The sequence below is a fragment of the Xiphophorus hellerii genome, chromosome 24, assembly GCF_003331165.1.
Source record: "Xiphophorus hellerii strain 12219 chromosome 24, Xiphophorus_hellerii-4.1, whole genome shotgun sequence".
Taxonomy (NCBI): Eukaryota; Metazoa; Chordata; class Actinopteri; order Cyprinodontiformes; family Poeciliidae; genus Xiphophorus; species Xiphophorus hellerii.
Genome location: NC_045695.1, coordinates 4,639,632 through 4,655,118, shown reverse-complemented (window position 1 = coordinate 4,655,118; position 15,487 = coordinate 4,639,632). Strand labels below are relative to the sequence as shown.

The following is a 15,487-nucleotide window of genomic DNA, read 5'->3' as shown; positions in this document are numbered from 1 at the left end:
TTGGAAAAAGCAGAAGGAAAATAAAAGGCACTACCTCATGACTGCTCTCTTTGTCTCCCGTTAGCTGAATTTAGTGTAAAATCACTCAGCAAAGATGTAAAGTTTAATGGTGCAACACAGTTTATAACCAATAAAAGGCTTTTATTTGCTAGCTATCAATGGCTTATTGCATGCACTGACTGTTTAGCCGGGAGACAAAGCATTGCCCAGGCACCCTCGCTGGATGTTGAGTCATGGCGTCATTAGAGCGTTCTTGTGGTTTCTAAACTACCCCAGTGTTTGCATAAGGTGCTCTTGGACTCATTTTTGCATTTTAAGCAACCTGCTTTCTTGTCAGAATCAGACTAAAATATAGTTTGTTTCACAATAGAGCGTACTCTGAGCACCTCGGCTTGCAGACTTCCAACTTCTCTTCTTCTTGTACTGAGGCCTTTTGTTGATGTGTCCCATGGCGTTCCAACTCTTGGAAAAAAAATAATAAATCCCCAAACTGGATTTGTTTTTAGGTCATATACTCGCATGCCAGCAGTTTACAAGATAATATGCTGCTGCCCTTGTTTTAGTACACACAGGCTTCCCGTTGACACACTTTCACTCTAGCATGCAAGTTTTTTAGCGTTCCCTCTTGTTTCGGATTACCTCTCCTGCTGCTGTGAGGCTGTCAGCGGAGCGAGCCGTTTACGAGCTTGGAAAAGGAGTCGGCGTTGCGTTCTAGCTTTCGCGCAGGGCCGGGAATGTCAACAAGCCTCACCTCTCCGCTATCTCCGCCGTAAATCATCGGATAATAGTCGGAGAAGCCCGTAGGGCCACATCCAGTGGCTGGAGGTGTTGGCGCAGCTGGAGAGGAAATGGATGGAGGGGCTGCTGGAGAAGCTCACCTTCTGAGCTGTAAAACTCTTTTCCAAACACCTCTCATGTTGTCTTTAAGGTCTTCTGGTGACAGAGTGAATTACAGCGAGAGTACGGACTTTTAACTGCTGGATTACCAGCATGCCAGAGTGGCCAGGACTCTACGGCAACTGAAATAACACGGCAGAGAGGATTCCTTGTACTTTATCTCTCCATCAACACCGAGTTGCCTGCAGGAATGTTGACATCTTTTATCAAAGGGAAAGCAGAAGCCCTTTTATGGTACATCTAAATCAAGTGATGCTACTGAAACTGACCTTTGTGAACCAGCCAGACAAACAGCCAGAGATGGCTAACAATAAACGCTAAAGACCTTTGGGCCAACTGCTTCTGTTTACTGTATCTTTGTCTGTATTGTGTGTGAAGCGGCCATTTGTCTGCCTCTGCAAATGGTTACGCTTTTGGCTTTTGTGAAATATTGTAGCTCCTGCACATCCTGCATTAGTCAGCAGATCCTTCCAGCTCTCTGGTACAGCAGTGAATGTGTCCCTGTGCCCCGGTCACCTCATTGCTACAGAAGCTGTGGAGTCGGATCTAGAAGTGTCTGGTTTAGCATTTTCTTTAATGATTTTGAACCTTTGTTTTGTTTGAGGCAGAGGATGTTGGGATGTGTCTGACTGGTAAAGACTTGCTGGTATTTGAAAGTTGGACGTTGTGGAAGTGCTTGCAGTAGTTATTGGTGAGTTTGGGTCATTTCTGAGACCAATCTGGACTTTTCCAGACGTCCAACGACTCTTCATAACGACTTATGAAGAGGTGTAAGCAATAAAGATGTTGCACAGTAGAACGCCTACTTACTGGGCGGTCACCTGCTTGATTTTACTTAAACAGTTGACGACCCATTGAGGTCGGCACACTATCTCTTTGGTGTGTCCAACCTAAATCAGCTATAAATGAAGCAATTTGGGGGACACTTTTAAACACCTGTGTGCATGAGTCTTAACTTTTGTAAATGCCTGCTTCTAGGGGCAACTGGCAAAAAGTCTTTGACAGATATTATAATCAATTCACTCTGTGTTGTACCATACCAGAATGGCATAGTACAATGCTATGGGGCTTTTTGGGAGGTCACTGATGACATTTTCTTTTATAGGCATCACAAATCAGATTAAATCATATGACTAATGCATGACTTAACTTACTGCTGAATGAGCCAATAGAAAGGGTTTGAACACCTGAAATGATGTGTGCCTGAAAATAAGGGATTTTTGCAACCTTATATTGAGGTGTTTATCAGTGCCTGCTGATAAACACCAGTGAGAGATCAGAAATGCAGAAATGCAAGGAGACAAACCATCAAGGTGTTTGTCTGTTTGCGAGAAACCACTACCAGAACCACCTTTCGTTTTTACAGAACCAGCTCTGGTCTGGCGCTTGAGCCTCTTTGAAGTGGTTGAACACTGATTAGGCGTTGGCTCCAAGACATCGCTGGCTCCACTCCCCACATGAAACGCACATTAATAAGTGTTTCCCACAGGTCATTATGGCGCCATTAACCTAATTCACTTCTTATGGCCTGTGTGCTGGCGCTCATTTCGAAAACAGTTCAATAATGAAATAAACGCTAGATCTGAATCAGAGATATTGTTGACTAATTGGGCTTCAAGTGCTTAAGAAGGAGATTACTTTGAAAAGTCAGATTATGTAAGAGCATCTAAAACCCTTTTACTCAAACTGATAAAAGTACTCATCTTCTTTATCGAGGTCTCTTCTACAGAAAGTACAACACCGCGAAAGGTGCTGAAGTGAGACATTCCCACCAGCTCGCCCTTAGCATGGCATCTTGGCTCCTCTTCAAACATTCCTGCCTTCAGACATGACTTGGCGTCACATCTCGTGAGGAGCTTCTCCTTGCGGCGTGCAGCTGCCTTTCTGTACAAATCTGTAGCGACGGGAGCGTCTACCTCAACACAAGTTGTCATGTTTGTTTGACTTTTATTGCCCCTCTTGAAAACGCAGGTAAGCATCTAAATCACAAGGCAATGATTATCCAACAAGATCGTCACTTAAACTCAATTATGTGTCATTGTGGGACACGAGCTGACGACTTAGACAAACAAAACCTTGTAGGAATGTGAGTGCGTGGCTTTGAGGGCTGAGGCTGGTGGCTTCCTCCCTCTACTTTCATATCTGTGCAGCTTTAACGCTCACAGTCATCTCTCTTTAATCACTCAGACATGAAAGATTTACAGTTGTGTGCCTGCAAGTATTCGCAGGTCTTTTGCCACCGTGTTTGCACATGTGCGTTCATCCGTGTGCCCCTGGTGCGATCGGGTCTCTCCCCGAGATCTGCTGGTAGGCGAACTGTCTGAGACGGATCGGCCGGAGGAGGGCGTGGCGGCGCGGTGTGTAGAGGCCATGTTTAAAGCACATCTGCTCCTCCTGGACTGGAATGCATCTGAGGCGTGGAGACAATCGAGGTCAGGCCCCGCTCGGAGAAAGAGAAAACACTCAGACAGAAAGGCAAGGGGTAATCCTCGCTCGGCGCAAGCATTCTTGTGAGTCTCAGAGGGCTCCTCATGAGGGATTTCTGCTGCTTCAGATATTTGTGCTGAATTAGTGTTTGACCTACTAAACGGGGCGCTTTCGTCCTTACAACCATCAATCTTTTAGAATCTGCGACCAAATCTTGTGAACCAACAACAGCCAAGGTGCCCAGGCATACTCACAAGGATCCCTGACGTTATCAAACTCCAGGCACTCAGCATTTTGTTGACTTTGGAGGAAAATGTCTCTGATTGTGATGATGTCAGCTTGCACTACCGCATTCTGCAGCAAGTCCAAACATACCTCCTGGTATCAAGTTGTGTTAAGTCGGCCCTTGTTGCTGCTGTTCACAAGGATTGCAAGCATTCGAATCAAAGCAGGATCTGGCCCAGAAACTGCTCGTTTTTTTAAGCATGCGTTAAGAACATGACAGTAATTATAAGTGTTTATTTTCATGGAGTAAAGCGTTATTTTGGCACATGGCGTCCTGAGAAGACAGAGTTTCTTTGTTTGCTCACAGCAGAACCTCATCACATTTCAGCTCGTCAATAATTGATGCTCTGCCGCGGTGAGGCAAGGCTCTCTCCGCCTGGTCCTGGCTCAGTCTGTGTGTGTGTGTGTGGGTGGGTGTGGGCTGAAGGTGCTGACATGTGGCTTCTGTCTTGCCGCTGGCCCTGCGCTGCAGACGGAGCCCGCTGCAGGAGGCGGGAGGTCAGGAACCAGCTGTGCACTCGGGTCAGGCCGCTGCTCGGCACCTTCTGTGGTGCTCTTCATGATTAATTGGAGCTGCCTGATGTGCTGGGCCTGACTGAATGGTCACAGATGTGTGAAGGCCCAACCTTTATATGCGTAAAGCACATGAAAGTCTTCACACTGAGGGCTAAAGCTGTTCTTTGCATCCTGAGTGTTTTAACTCTGCTTTCCTGTCAGGCTGGGTTGGATGTCCTAACACATCAAACGCCTCGCTGGACCTTTTGTCCCGTGCTGCTTTCTGGTTTGAGGGTTTGGATCTGAGCACAGTGGTTACATAACACGGCTGCAGGACGATTAGGGACGGGAATGACTTGTCCAAGCCTAAATCGTAACCTCCGATCTGGCTGGCCTCTCTGCCGTGGGGATGGATTGCGCATCGGGGCCTCTGCAGACACTCAAACTCAACCTGGAACTCCTGCAGGGTTAGAGGCAAACTGTGGAGGTTCATCTGTTAACAGAGCAGAATGGAGCTTATAATTAGATGGTGTTGAGAAGAATCAGAAAACGCATCAGATCCAGCACTTTTCTCCTCTCTCATTATGTGCTTAGCAGCAAATAATGTTTGGATTAAAGCCCCCCTAAACGTCTGCCTCCCACAATACAGTTCCAGAAGAACACGGGTCCAACATGTCGGCTCAGGTTGGCGAATGCCTCCCACCATGACTGATCGTCCCCCCCTAACCCTGACAGGTCGTGCCTTTGCATGTAGTGAAAGCAAACAGGAGCCAGAGGAGGAGGCAGGTGAAGATGCTGTGAATGCTGCGAGGTCAGAGCCCTGTTGGCTGGAGTCACGGTTTGATTCAGGAAGAGAGGGACTACATTGGCGTCGTTGAACAGTGGACATTGTCTTCACAAGGTGACCAGGGCACGTTCTAACGGATGACTTCCTGTTTGCTTCATGGCTCTGGGTTCACTTTCTGTTGGAACGAAAATAAGAGAACCACAACATCCATATCGTCTGAACCACTGATTGGTGGTTCATCCATCCATCCATCCATCCATCCATCCATCCATCCATCCATCCATCCATCCATCCATCTATCCAGCCATCCGACCATCTGTCTGTCCATCCATCCATTCATTGAACCAATCACTATCTGTCCAACTATCCATTTATTCATCCATCCATCCATCATCCATCCATTTATTTGTACATCCATACATCCATCTATCCATCCATGAGTACATCCAACCATCTGTTCATCCATCCGTCCGACCGTCCATCCATCTATCTATCCATCTGTCCATACATCCATCTGACCATCTGTCTGTCCATCCATCCATCCATGAGTACATCCATCCATTCATTGCACCAATCAACTATTTGTCCAACCAACCGTCTGTCCATCCATCCAGTCATCCATTCATTCGTACGTCCATCCATCCATCCATCCATCCATCCATTACAACCATCCGTCCATGCACTGGTCCATCCATCCATCTGACCATCCGTCCGACCATCCATCCATCCATCCATGACTACATCCATCCATCTGTCCATCCATCCATACATCTATGAGAACATCCAACCATCCATCCATTGAACCAACCATCTGTAAAACCATCCATGTATTTGTCCATCCATCAATCAATCTATTCATTAATCCAGCCATCCTTCCTTCTGTCCTGTCTCCCTCCCCTGCTAGTTGGGCAAACTGTTAAACTTCTAAATGTTGAATCCCAAACTTTTAATATTTAATATTCTAGTATTTCTACACTTAACCTCAACATAAGGGTGTAAACTCTGGCGAACAGAACATCTGACCTCGACGTTCACGTTTCCCTGGTCCTAAAACAAGCTGGTTTACTTGCCCCGTTTTTCATGTCACAACAGAAGCTTTCTCCACATCTGGCAGCATCAGGTGATTCCTCCCTGACGTCAGGTGACTCCAGATCCCTGGGAACTGTTGGAGGTCGGCATCCATCTGCTGGTTGGAAACATGATCACATAATCCACTGTGGGTTCAAGTAAAGCTCACGTTTTCCCAGGCGTTCAACTTTAAGATAAACAGTATAATGTACATGTTTTTAATTTAACCCGTTGAATCAAAAGCTACACCAAAACAAATGGGACCAAAATTGTAGTATAGCAAAATTATCCCTCATAATGACTCATTTAATTACTTCGTCCATATGTTCCAACCATTTTAGGTGACATTCGAACAAGTATGTAGTGTTTACAATTTCTCGGACCAACCCCTAACAATAACATGCCAAAGTTCAGCCTTCGACGATGGAGATGACTCAAGATAAACCCCTCCATGTAACAGCCTTGACGTTGCTCCGTCTGGCTATTTTTGGGGCTGGTTTACACAGCTGGTAGAACTTCACAAAGTGAGTAATTGGCCAAAATGGGGGATTGAAGTTTACATGACATATTCAAAGTAGATTTGTAGACAACAGAGGATTATTTGCTGGAATATTGCTCCCCTCTGGCGAGCTGGATATCACTGGTTAAACATTTTCCACCGGGGTTCTGTTTTGACTACTGCTGGTGCCAATTACTATAATTATGTTTAACACAGAATGTCAAACTGCTCTATATTTGTCGATGATTTTCTCGGCGGTGTAGCTGGCTCTCGCTCTGCTGCTTCTGAAACATGCCTGCTCATAAGTGGGCTGAAATTTAACCCCTTAGAGGGCCGACGCTCAGCCATAACACAGACTGGAGGAATGCCAGGCGGTCCGGTTCTAACAAAGCACTATCTGCTGTGAGAACTTCCAGATATGCCATGTTTGTCTTCTCCTTTTTAAGGCGGTGTAATGATGCGTAGGGTATGGGACAACTGTGCAACTGGAGCATGAGCGGATGAGTCAATCAGGTGTGTTCACGTTTAGAAATGGTTTCAAGTAAGCAACACTTTCACACACCCAATTAGCTTCACTTCCCCCCCTCCTTCTCCTCTCCACTGCCACTATGTGTTTTTACACAATCCGTTGGGCTCCGCAGTCAGATTTACCTCGAATCCGGGAGTACTGGGAATCTGTAGCACATTTTTCCCGTCCAGACAGTCGACTCATCCATCAACTAAACATCTGGGGCGGGGTGCGGGGGGGCTCCCGACAGGTAGGCTGCTCCTAAACAGTGATGTCTTGTTGTTAAAGGAGGCCAAGACGTTAGTCATGAGCTATTTGGGGTTGGGGTGTTGGTGATGGTTTCTGGGTGTCTTGTCTGGTTAAAAAAAAAATTGAAAAATGTGCAGGTGAGTGTGATTACTTGTGTCTGTCTGCTGGACGGACTGTTCATTTGGCACAGTGAGTTCAGTATTTGTGGATTTTTCTGCAGAATGTGACTCTTAATTATTCGAGGTAAAACCTCTGTATTGGCTGCTCCCCCCCCCTGCAGCATGCAGCATATCTAAAATATTCCTGATGAAATGCATCTTGGGAAGCTGAAACACATACATCCTACTTGACAAGCTGTTTGCAAAGCAGCCAATCTAGAAACACCATTTATTTTCCTTGGTGCTGATTGGCTGAACCCCTAAAGGCGGAGAAATGAAAAAGTTATGCTTCAGTGATGTGGCTAAAATTGTTTCCACTGTGCGTATTAAAGTATATAACGGTATATTTGGTCTTTGAAACATTAAAACAGACAGTTTTTAAGGGATTTTGGAGGTTTTGCTAATTTAACTATTTGCAGCTTGCAAATTACCAATAACATGAATGCTACTTGTGTCTACATTTACAAAAACTGTTTTAATTCAACATGTTTGATATTTTCTAAGAGTCGTGCAAAATTTGTCCGTTCCGGATGAGATTTAATCCCGTTTTCAGTTGACTTCATGCTTTTGTTTCAAAACTATATGCATTTTCATGGTCACTTCTGGTCCGAGAGTCAGTGTCTTTATTTAGCTCAGAAATATACACATTGAAGACACATCTTGTCCAAATTCAGACAGAGGACTATTCAAATCCAATGGAGTCAAATGCCATATGCTTTAAATTCACTCTAAAATAAAAACACACTTTTTCTGCATAGTAATATCATTTGTAAGTTGTTCAAATGTGCTGACTGAAGTCTCTTCTCATAACCAAAGCAGAGTGAAAACGTGGAGACGTCTTTTCTACGCTTTGCTTGGTGACTCAACGCTTTCAGGTGGAAACCAGATGAGGTGGAAACGTTTTCTCTATACTCCGATGCTTTTTTTTTTATCATAAAGGACGTCCTTTAAGGAATGAAACGGGGGTATTGGTTCTCTTCAGATTAAAAACTTATGTGCCAGATCCATAGCCTCTTTGTTTTGTTGTCAGCAGAATGACGAGCTGGTCTCGGAGCGCCGCTTCTCTCCGGTGATTCCTGACTTTTCTAAAGGGCCGGCTTTAAAACACGGTTCTTTATTATCCCCCGCTAGTTTGCCAAGATTTATCCCATTAAAGTCTGGAATGCCCTCACGTGGGAAAAGGTTTGAGTGTGAACACAGTCGACGTCTTTGTCCCGCCTGCTTCACGCGTAGCGGTGTGTGTATGTGTGTGTAAAGTCTGGTGGAGGATGCCCTGCTTTTTGTTTCCTCTTGGGCTATTTCTGTCTGGACAGAACTGGAAGCTCTGTTCTGTGTAGCGAGTGGGACCGAATTGTCTCTGTTGTGTGTGTTTATGTATGCGTGTGTGTGTGTGTGTATGCGTGTGGGCGGGTTTATCCCCAGGAAGACGCTGTTTCAGCTGTTTGGTGGAAGAAACTTGACAAGCTATGCCGCAAATCAAGACGAACTGAGCAACACGATTTTGATTTGTGCGACTTTGAGGAGACGTAGATTTGTGGATGTGTGTGGGTGTGTGTGTGTGTGTAAGCAGCTGTGTGTGCACAGAAATGATCCGATTCTCTTGTTTTGTTCAGGGAAAAGCTGGCCGTGGCTCGCCTGCAGAGGGAAGTGGCACGGAGCAAGAGTGAAGGAACAATGGTAAAGTACTTCCTCCTCATTCACACTGACATGAAGGCTTTGGGGATTTAAACCACAGAGTAATTGTCAACATTTACTGTGGATCTTTTCTAAAACACACAATGTTAACTATATGCATTTGCTCCAATATATATGAGTTTGACAACGAGTTTCACCTCAGTGACACATCAGAAACTACTGATTGGACATGTGACCAATCTTTGTGTTTTATTGAAACTGCTTGGTTTTATGGCAATAACCTATCTTTAATTGTATTTATCACGTTTCCCATAAAACTAATGTTCAGACTTTGCGTAGACCAATCCCAGCCTGCCGTAATTATTCCACCGGTTTTGGGGAACGGACCAGTTCCAGATCTGAGCGGTTTGGCCACAACCACCATGTTTCTTTGAGGTGTTTGTGCTGACAAGCTCGGTGGGGGCAGCATCGTGCTGTGGGACTGTTTCCCTACCAGAATGACTATTCTGACTATAAATGAGAAGAAAACAGCTGAAAAAATTAGGCTAACATTGGAATAGTTTATCTTATCTCCATCTTAAACCTTACTGATGGTTTGAGAAAAACCAAACAATTTAATTTATGTCAGCCAAGAAGACTTTATAATATCCAGAGGAAACGCACCAGAAGCTCTTTTACTGGTTCAAACATGAACATTAAAACCATCCATACTCATGTTGAGGGAACGTAAACGTAGACGCAGAACTCGCTGTATCTGTTTCTGTAGATCAAAACTTACATTCAGTTTCAGTCATATTATTGTCCAAATATCTGATCAAAATGCTTGTTGGCTGTTAGAGGTTCTTCGGGGTTTAAGTCCTGATTAGTTGGAGTTGAGCAGATGGAACTGTAGGAGCTCATCTTCCTCTTCCTCCCGGTCTGAGCAGCCAGTTTTTCTCTGTGGCAGGTCAGAAAGTCGCAGTATGTGATGGAGCTGCGCTCAGCTGATGCTCCCACCGCAGGCTCAGCTGTTTGGCTTCACCCCGGTGACGCCTCTCGTTCTCTTTATGGCAACAGGCCTGCAGGACCAGCACATATGCACACACCAGGGAGGGATGATGAACTCTCAGGATGTTCAGACTTGGTGTTGGGATTCTCCCTGATGCCTGGAGCTGAATCTGCTGGTTTTCTCTTCCCGCCTCACCCTGCTGTGGACGAGGTCAGCAGCGGAGAGGTTTCAGCCGCAGGGCAGATCGTTTCTACCGTTAACGCTCAGCGTTAGGAGCTGCGCAAATAACCACACACTCTATCCCAGGCACAAATCATCCACACGCTACATGTTTACGTTCGGGAACTTTGAGCACAACGCTGGGGGGCAAAAAAACTGTTCTTTAAGAACTGTTAACTAAATGAAACCTGGAGATGTAGTTGTTATTAATTCAGTGCAGTACGCCACAGCAAAGGGAAAAATAACGCACAAAAACCGCTAAAGAATAACTCAGAACCACTTGTATTATTTTTTCTTGCTCTCTGTTTCAGCTACGATATACAGAGACCTGTTGCCATAGCAAAACACCAAAAAACAGGCAAACATTTCCCACACAAAGAACATAATATTCAGTCCATTTCAGTGTTAATGTTTTAGGCTTTATATTTATTGTGCGATTATCAATAAGTGATGGTCTGAACACAGCTGTGGTTGATTAACTAATTTAAAAACCTGCTCTACTGATGATCTGTCAGACTTGATGTTTAGGTCGCCTTTTTGTTATTTTGCAACTGAACTGAAACGCACCGAATTCCACAGCACGTCTACATGTTGAGGTTTTTATAGTCAAGCTAGCATAACTGAACTACTTCACTCTCTCTCGCTACTTTTTTCGTAACTTTTACTGGACTTTATCTACTTGTCGTAGTGTTGACAATTAGTAGCAAAGCACGGCGTCGCTTAAGATTTATGTTGAGAATTTAACAGCTAAAACCAATGGTAGTCACCGCCAGCCAGCAGCTTTTTTGCCCTCCAGCACTACAACGTGTCTATATTCTGGATTGATGCTTCCAGATATTGTTTTGATGAGATAATATCTGGTGAAATTCTGAGTTTTTATTCCTGCCTTGTTCCTGTTTAATTTGCTGAAGCTAAGGTTGACACCTGTGAGTGTCGGCACTCTCTGATCCCGAGGAAACACTCCTCTGAAGTGGACTGGGTGACATGCTAATCACGGCAATGAGCGTCCGCTCAGGCTGAGTTATCTGTGCCAGACAGGAAGGGGGCGAGGACGGAGGGGAATATCGCTAAGCTCCATTTGAAATTAGGATTATCCCCGTTGGATTCCCCTTTGCTGTCTCTCTGCCGTTCCTGGGAGGTTTCAGAGCTTCAGCGCTGCCTGAAGGAGATAATTGCCAAAGCGCTGCTGGCGTGAAGTGGGAGCTGCTAACCAGAGGAAGACCCCCACTCTGTGCCCACCTTCTGCCCCAGCCCCCCATCTATTCACGTCCACTAAACCCTGTGTGATCAGACTGAGCAGTTCTCCTCCGTTTGAGCTAAAAATCTGTCACAGAGATGTCTTCACAGCTCAGTGCAGCAGACCTGAAGCTTAATGGTGTAAATGACAGATTTACCCAGTGAATGTGTGCTTCTACTGGATCTCCTGATGTTTATTCTACAGGACGTATAGCTCAGTTGAACCGTTTAAGCTAGCATTAATACAATAGATACAGTTCTGAATGTTCAACTGTGTTGGTGTCACTCGAACAAGATGAAATATTGAAAATATTTCAAAGGTTTCACCAGCTAATCTGGTCAAAAAATGACTACAGCTTATTGTTTTTTCATATTTTAAGATGTTACGCATTTCATTTTTACTCTCAGGACAAACATTTCCGAGTTCCATGTTGAAGAAACAGAAAGACTGAAATGAGGGGAGTTCCAAACCAACCTGAAAATCCAATATGGCTTCCCCAGGTTTGAAAAGAAAGACTAGGGGCAGAGTCAAACTTTAAGACAGACAATCAGTCTCTCCAATTTTTCTTGACTCTATTAACGGAAAATGATCAGATTCCCCCCATCTTTCACTCTCATTCATAACTATGAGTTCATTGCATATTTTCTTCAAATACAGTCAAAAACATTGGGTTGTAGTGAATGCTAACTCCTACCCACAAGTAGCAGTATTTCTTACTTCTACTACACCGCTGATATCGCACAAGTAATAATCACAAAACAAATCATAAAAACAGTTGTGAAATCCTGGGGAACAACTGCTATACATCAATTGTTAGGGAGAACATTTATTTATTGCATTTATAAATAAAATGGAAAACATCTGGCATTACCTTGGATTGCTAATAGCAAGATTCTCACTTAGCTTAGCAGTCCAGCTCAGTTGTGACCAATTTGACGTATTTTTCGAACCCATTAGCTTCCTAGCTTGTTAGAAAGCTAAGAAGTTAATGTACTAATTTACAGTTTGAGTGTTAACAGAGCAAACGCTAACATTGCAGTCATTAGTGGCTAACAGTTAGCCAGTGGCAGTATTGTCTGTGCTAATAAATCGTTAATATCGTCTTTCCGCCGGATTAACCTTTGCGCTAACGTAAACAGATGTCTTTAGCTAGCCCAACAGGAAGTCCTTGTTAGCCAACTCTGTCAACAGACCAACTTGAGAACTACTTTCATACTTCAAACTGTGAGTGCTTAGCATAGATAAGTCAGTATGTTGAGCACACCTTTATACCCAGGGTCCATAAACCCAAGGTAAAGTGATACAGGAACCAACATTGTAGAAATCCCTTAAATAGTTCAAATAGTTTGTTGGGGCTCCCCACAAATCCGGCCACACAAGACATATTGTTCATGATGTGGGAAAACAGAGGATTTCGTCCGGAAACAATCCGTCTCTGTCAGTTTTCCAGTCAAGCCCTGTATTGACGGCTTCGCCACGCCGCAGGTTTCCTCTGGAATCCTCCAGGCGTGGCGCGGGGCCGGGCACCTCCCTGTCTCCTGCTCGCCTTTTGATGCCACTCCAAAGTGCAACCCTAGTCCATCGGCGGCAGGATGTAGGGGTTTCCTGAGTCTCATAAAGGCACGCAGCGAGTCTGGGGGGGGGGGCATTTAAGATTACGCCCTGCTGGAAACGCCTGTCTAAACAACACGTGAAAATAAACGAGCCGGCTTTGGAGAAACACTTGGCTTCATTTTTCCTCGGGGTTTGGTGCGGCCGCGCTCGCTCTGACAGAGCCTGTTAGTTGACAGCGACTGATATTCTTCTGTTGAAAATAGCCCTGGATCCAACTGGATAGGGCTACTTTTCCAACATAGTTTAGGTTTTGGATTGAAGCCAGACAGTTAACTTAATAAGACCAAATTACAGACAATTTGGCTTCAGAGTAAAGTTTTACTCTTTCTCAGAGTAAAATGGGCGGACCACAAATGCATGTTACACTTAGTTTTCTTTGCGTTGATCTATTTCTTCCCAAATATGTTAGATTTCGTGGTTGTAAGATGGCAGAATGAATAGTTTCAAACAAATATTGTTCCGATAGCGTAGGGCCACATTAAGACCTTAAAGATCTTGAGAAGTCCTGGAGAAAATAGAATTAGGACAGCTGAACTTTGTTACTGGAGACAGACATCAGAGCAGTTGTTCTTCTATGGGTCAGATAATGAGAAATCCTCTGGTGATTAACTGAAGTTCTCCTCGTCCCAGTTGATGACCACACAAGAAGAGCTACTGATTAATGTCGCTTTAATGAGCTGGCAGACCCAAGGTATGAAATGTTATCTGACAGTGATTTATGAGTGTTCAAGGCACAGCATCAGAGCGGATATCTTTTGTGCTTCCAGCAGATAAAGAAGCGTTTTGAGGGTTTGAAAGACGCGGAGGAAGGCTCCGGCCTCGACCGGCGCTCGGGGCTGGGTTCTGACAGCTGTTTGTTAGAACGGCTGACAGCGTGGAGGTTTGGGGTCTCAGGTGTTGTCTCTGCAGATTGGCCTTATCAGACCAGGCAGGGGCCGGAGCCGAGACGGGGTCCCCCGGCTCCCAGTGCTTGGTGTATTCACCGGGGTGACAAACGCTGACAGCCGGGCCCAAATCACACCTCAACACCGGGCCTTTCTACCTCTATCTATTGGTTTTCCCTATGAAAGGCTGTGTGGGTGTGGGGGGGTGATAGATGAGCCACTCATATGGCTTAGCATATTCTGTATTATTATTATTGGTATTTTTTTCTACAGCGCCAGAGGCTCTCTGAGGGAGAGGTGTTACCCTCTAATGTAGACGCTCTCCGTGATAATTGAATTGATGGAGTCCTGTGGGACACAATTCGCCGACTTTTTACTGAATAAAACACTGTTTAGACTCAAATCCGTTTCAATAGAAAGTCACTTTTATGCTTTTTATTGTATCTCAAATGAAATGGGATTGGAGAGTGTGAAACTCAGCTTCAAATCCCTTCGTGCAGCATGGGTACGGAAGCCCTGCACTGCAAAACACAAAGTAGAAAATAAAAATAAAAAAATAAAACTGTCAGGAAATGCTTCATGTTGATTCCATTCAATTAGTATACCACATTTTAAATATCCATATTTTTTTATTTCTTGTATGGAATACTTTCATTTGAAATACTTGAAAGGCAAAACACCACCTAAAAATAATAATAGAGATGAAGCACAAATAAAAACATATGCCTTACAATTGGAGACAAACGTTAACATAATGCACAAGCAGGGACAATAAGTAACACTGTTTGTGGATTTTCAGACCTATATTTGGGTTCATTGTTTTCACACACCTCTATTTATTGTGACTCAAACACGATTCAGGCTCCAAGTTATTTCAGTGACAAGTACGTTTTATGCATTTTACTGTGTTTGATGTTAAATGGATGAGAAAAGCATATTCCAACTTCGGATACCAAAATTTTAAACAATTTCAAAACAATTGTATGTAAGGCCTGAGCTGCAAAACAAACTAAAAACATGTAGGGATGTAAAACACACAATAATTGTAGATAACAGCAAAATCTAAAATACAACAGCAAAGGACATTGTAGAACGCTTTTATTTTGTGATATAGATTTTTACAGATGCTACTTTTATTAAAAAATACTTAGGCCAAATGTCTTTTCAAGGGAAATCAAGTTTTGTTTTGCTTTTTATTGTATTTCGGAGTGAAAATATTTGTTTTAGTACGGAAGCACAAAGCAGCCAAACACTAAAGAATAAGAAATTAGTACAGAAACTCAAAATGCACCATCGTTTGAGAAGTAAACTAATATTTTGTACAACAGATCCCATAATAACTGGTTCTGTTTTGTATGTTGCTAAACTACTATTTTGTTGCCAATTGTTTTCGTCCTGTGGGTAGACATAGGGTTGAAAAGCAACCCATGTGAAGCAAAGCAAAGATTGAATATCATCGCCTTCCTAAAATAATGGTGTAAGTTATTTTTTGCCAGAAGATAATGTAGGCAAAAAAAAATTACTTTTGGCAAAACAT

The 15,487-nt window shown here is 43.9% G+C and overlaps 1 protein-coding gene across 8 annotated transcripts in view; it reads left to right on the top strand.

Annotated features, from left to right (window-relative positions):
* LOC116716087 (nck-associated protein 5-like) overlaps nucleotides 1-15,487 on the top strand; it is a 155,506-nt gene that overhangs the window by 84,357 nt on the left and 55,662 nt on the right. For all 8 annotated transcript variants that reach the window (XR_004338384.1, XR_004338386.1, XR_004338385.1 and 5 more), the window contains one exon: nucleotides 8,987-9,050. Coding sequence is in view for 5 of the 8 variants with exons in the window: in XM_032556871.1 (XP_032412762.1) it covers nucleotides 8,987-9,050 (64 nt within the window). In the remaining 3 variants the exon portion in view is untranslated. The remainder of the gene's footprint in view (nucleotides 1-8,986; nucleotides 9,051-15,487) is intronic.